The sequence below is a fragment of the Eurypyga helias genome, unplaced genomic scaffold (genome assembly GCF_000690775.1).
Source record: "Eurypyga helias isolate BGI_N326 unplaced genomic scaffold, ASM69077v1 scaffold9829, whole genome shotgun sequence".
NCBI lineage: Eukaryota > Metazoa > Chordata > Aves > Eurypygiformes > Eurypygidae > Eurypyga > Eurypyga helias.
Window position 1 is genome coordinate 10,933 of NW_010270094.1, and position 4,440 is coordinate 15,372.

General features: G+C 61.6%; 1 protein-coding gene across 1 annotated transcript in view; it reads right to left on the bottom strand.

Annotated features, from left to right (window-relative positions):
- RAB44 (RAB44, member RAS oncogene family) overlaps positions 1 to 4,392 on the bottom strand; it is a gene marked incomplete at both ends in the record, with an annotated part of 11,305 nt that extends 6,913 nt beyond the window's left edge. Inside the window, 9 exons of the mRNA XM_010158313.1 lie at positions 1,181 to 1,271; positions 1,461 to 1,555; positions 1,857 to 1,905; positions 2,271 to 2,461; positions 2,754 to 2,849; positions 2,959 to 3,049; positions 3,418 to 3,561; positions 3,833 to 4,004; positions 4,278 to 4,392. Of these exons, the coding sequence (XP_010156615.1) occupies positions 1,181 to 1,271; positions 1,461 to 1,555; positions 1,857 to 1,905; positions 2,271 to 2,461; positions 2,754 to 2,849; positions 2,959 to 3,049; positions 3,418 to 3,561; positions 3,833 to 4,004; positions 4,278 to 4,392 (1,044 nt within the window). The remainder of the gene's footprint in view (positions 1 to 1,180; positions 1,272 to 1,460; positions 1,556 to 1,856; positions 1,906 to 2,270; positions 2,462 to 2,753; positions 2,850 to 2,958; positions 3,050 to 3,417; positions 3,562 to 3,832; positions 4,005 to 4,277) is intronic.
- Positions 4,393 to 4,440: the final 48 nt, after the last annotated feature.

A 4,440-nucleotide genomic window follows, 5' to 3' on the forward strand; every position in this document is an offset into this window, starting at 1 on the left:
TGTGCTGAGCTGCCATCCCGCCGTGAGACCTGCCTCTCCAGCCTCAGGTGGCCCCAAACCTGCCTCCAGATTTTCTCCCTGGCATAATGCCACTTCCTCAGTTTCTCCTGGGGGCTGTGTTTTTTCCCAGTCTGTTTTTTCCTGCATCCATCCTTCTCCCTCCACCTCCACCAGCGCCTGCTCTCCTGCCTCCGTGCTCTCTCCCACTGCTCCTTGCATATGCTCAGACCTGCCTCTCCAGCCTCAGGTGGCCCCAAACCTGCCTCCAGATTTTCTCCCTGGCATAATGCCACTTCCTCAGTTTCTCCTGGGGGCTGTGTTTTTTCCCAGTCTGTTTTTTCCTGCATCCATCCTTCTCCCTCCACCTCCACCAGCGCCTGCTCTCCTGCCTCCGTGCTCTCTCCCACTGCTCCTTGCATATGCTCAGCCGCCCTTAGCATCGGCTCCTTCACGCCAGCACCTTTTCCCTGCAGCAACAGCATCCTGCTGGCCTCCTCCGGGCTCTCTCCCTGCTCTGTCCCCGGCTCCTGAGCCCTGCGGTGCCCAGCTCCCACAGACGCACCAGCCTGTGTCACGCCGGGTGCACGAAGCTCAGCTGCGGCCGGTCCCTCTTTCAGGTCCCCTGCAAACAGCTTGTGATCAGCAGGGCTGGGGAGGGTCTCTCGCAGGACTCCGGGGGTTGTGCCATGGGCTGCAGCTGCCTCCGGCCCCACCTGGGGCTCAGCATCATCCCGGGAGTGATGGGCAGTGCCTGCTGGCATGGGGGGTGCACCCGGTGCCTGTGGCTTCAGCTGTTTGCTGAGGGCAAATATTGCTTCATTCATCTCTCTTAGCAAGGAGCTTTTGTCAGAGAAGTGTTGCTCTTTCAGAAATTCTGGGAAGGGATCCTCTTCCACGGGGCTCACTCTTGGTGGGGCTCCCGTAAGGCTGAGTTCTGCTGGAAGCACTTCCCAAACCCTGGAAAGGGCAGAAAATGGGAGTAAGCCCAGTCCCCAGATCAGGCTCCAGCTCCCCTCATCCACCTGGGCCAGTACCAGGGGGTCTCTGGCCTATCACCTCCCCCCATCCCTCTCCAAACCCAGTTTCATTTACCCTCTGGGTGTACTGGAGGACCACACAGGCAGCGAAGGGGACAGGAGAAAGGGGGTGCAGACCCAGGGAGCCAGACCTGGGGCCGTACCCTGCCCGGCAGGCGAGTGTGCCTCTTCCCGGGCTCCACGGTGACGTTATCGGGGGTGAAAAGACAACGTTTGGGCAGATACAGCCAGTGCCTGAGCCAAGGGGGTGATGCAGGGTGACGAGCTGGGGTAAGGGATCTGATCTCTGGGATGAGATGGGTGGACGAAAAGGACTAAATATTGTGTTTTGCCTGGGGAGGGTGGAGGACTTGGGCATTCGGTATCAACTCCCAGACCTCAGGGGCACAAGCTGAAGCAGAGCGGTTGCCCAGGACCCCTTACACTTGGTGGGTGCTCTTGGCTTTGGGTTCGCCGCCCTGGGACCCCAGCCTGATCTGCATCTCAGAGTGGTACTTCTCGCTCTTCTCCGGGCTCATCTGCAGTAAACGGGGTGGGAAGAGGGGAGAGAAAAGCGCTTGGTGAGGGAACTTATCCACCTGAAATGATGCGGAGGTATCCAGACCCAAAATTTTGGGGGTACCAGAACTAAGGTGCAGCTAGTCCTGCCCTTCCCAAGCATCTGCACGGCACCGTGCCGACTCAGCTCTCAAGGGAGGCATGGCCTCTGCTGCAGAAGCACCCTGTGCTCTCTGGGTCCCCAGCAGTCCCAAACCGAACCACACACTGCCCTGGAGCACGGACACCCCATCCCATTCCCACACCCCCCAGCTGAAGTACCTGCGGGGACATGGGCATCGCGCTGGGCACCTCCACCACCGCTCTGCCCCTGCGAACACAGAGCAGAGGGGTCAAAATGGCAATTCCATCTGCTTCCCTGTGTCAATCCCTGCCCCAGCGTTGTCCCCAGCCCCAGAGGCAGCGATGCACTGGAGCAGGACAGCAAAACCCACAGCCCTTGGATCAGTCCTTCAGGGGGAAGGATGTCCCCATCTCGCTGGCACTGCCCTACAGGGACGTGCTTGGTGCCTTTTGTCTTATCCTTTCCACACCAAACCACAATTAGTCCGCACCGTGGAGACCGCTGAAGCACAGCCATGGCTGAGATCCCTCAAACTCATCCCTCATCCACCGCAACCCCCAGGAGGAAGCCACCCACGTGCAGAGGGAGATGATGGTCACTCAGCTACTCACCCGGTCTCCTCTGCCCGCTCCCGAGCCACCGCGGCCCTCGCCGACTGCAGGCACTCGCGGGTCTGCTGGAGCTGCCGGTGGAGGGGCTGCTGCAGCTGGTCCTCCAGCACCTGGTTCCTCTCCTCCAGCTGCCGGTTTTCCGTGCTGGGAGCTTGCTGCGTGCTGCGCAGGCTGTGGCACCGCGTCTCCAGCTGTGGGACGGCAACCGGGATGCTCACACCTCGCCCCGTGCGAGGAAGTTATGATGCTCATCTCTGGATCTGGGGATGAGCTTTCCCCTACCCAGGATGGTGGGTGGGAAACTCCATTTGTGTCCTCTGGGGATGGAGGGGAGCGCAGGGATGGGGATGGCAAAGGTGGGGATGGAGGTCCTGTGTGACAATCTGCATCAAGGGCTGGTGGGGACTGAGCGGGATCAGCTGTACAACACCGTGTTGCTGGTAGGGATGCAGGAGGTGGGGCTGGGGGTCAGGGCCAGCTCACCTCCTTCTGCGCTGTGACCAAGCGCTGCACCTCCCTCTCGCTGGCATCCAGCGCTTGCTGCAGCTCCCAGCCGTGCTGCTGGCTCCAGGACACGCTCTGGGATGGCAACAAGGCCGTTAGCACCTCCTCGCCCATCTGGGAGCTGGGGATGCTGGGTCCCCTCGCAGGGTGGGTGGCCAGGGGAGAGGAGCAGCTGGTGACCCACCTCCTGCTCCAGCCGCTGCTTCCCCTCTTGGATCTGCTGCTCCAGGGCCTTGCAGAGCTGCTGCACCTCCTTGTCATGCTCAGCTATGCGCCTGCCAGGGACAGCGAGGCCAGGGGGGTGGTCAGGCCCTGCTGCAGTGGGGGCAGGTCCCTGGGACCCCACATTGCCCACGGGACCCGCAGGCTGCAGCCGGGTTTGCCTGGAGGTGGTCACCCAGCAGGGACGCATCCAGCAGTCCGTGTCCGGCACTTTTGCCATCCCGCACGCGGCTGTAGAGGGAGCCCAACCCCAAATGTTGGCTCCCAGTGGAACCTCTGCTCCGGCCACTGATGGAGATGCTGGATGCACTCAGGTTTCTCCCTCCTTGGGTGTGTCTCCATGGCTGGGGTGAGCAGGGAGTCCCATCCCTGTCCCCATCCTTCCCATTCCGTCCCTCCCCACAGCCCTGGGGGGACTCACTTGCTCAGGGCCACCTCCAAAGCCTCCTTCTTGCTCCTGGCTTCTTGGATGCGGTGCCTCAGCTTGGCCAGAAAGTCATCCAGGTTGCTCAGGAGTTGGGGTTCCTCCTGCCGGAGCTTCACCCAAAGCTGCCAGACCTCCTGTCTGCAGGGAGAGGGGTGTTTTGTGGTGAGCATCCCCCAGAACCCCACAAAACCAGGCCAGCTCTGGGGTCCTGGGTCGTTTAGCTCACGCCGCTCAGGATGTGCAGTCCTGGGGGACTGATGAGCATGGGGGTGGCCATGATCACGTCCCTTGCTCCTGAGCTTGAGCCAAAGGCACCTCTGAGCCTTTTCTGGGCTTGCTGTCTGCATGGGGACCTCCTGCCTCTACCCCATCCTGCTGACACCCGTGGGTGCTCAACGGGGTGACTTACTCTCCAGGGACATTGTCCGTGCCCAGCTGCTCCATGAAGGCGGCAAAGCGTCTCTGTTCCTCGCTGTCCACCCCCTCCAGCGCCGGGCTGGGGAGGACCAAGCGGACCCTTCGGGATGCTGTTTTCCGCCGGCGGTGGTCCCTGGCAGCTTTTTGGGAGCTCAGGAACTGCCCTGCCGGCAGACACCCCAAACCCTCAGCACCTGGATGGGGGGATGGCAAAGCCCAAACCCCGGCACTTCCCACCCCATGGCTTTCATAACCTGGTGGGGCATGATAGAACCCCTCACCCGGCGAGCCATGGGCTGAGACATGGGCACAGAAGCGCTTTTAGGGCCATCATGTGCCACCCAGCAAGGGAAGTGTTTCAGGTCTCCCCTGGGAAAGCACCGGGGCCATGCCCAGGATCAGCCCACGCTGCTCGGAGGCAGCGTGCCGGCACTTACGGAGCCCGGCAGCGAACTCCTCGGTGCTCAATCGCCCGGTGCCGGCATCATCCAGCCCATCGAAGATGAGCTCCAGCTCCTCCACGCTGCATGGGAAATCTTCCTCCTGCAATTTCTAAGGACAAAGCTAATCAAGGGAAACTTACCCATCATCCGGTCTCCG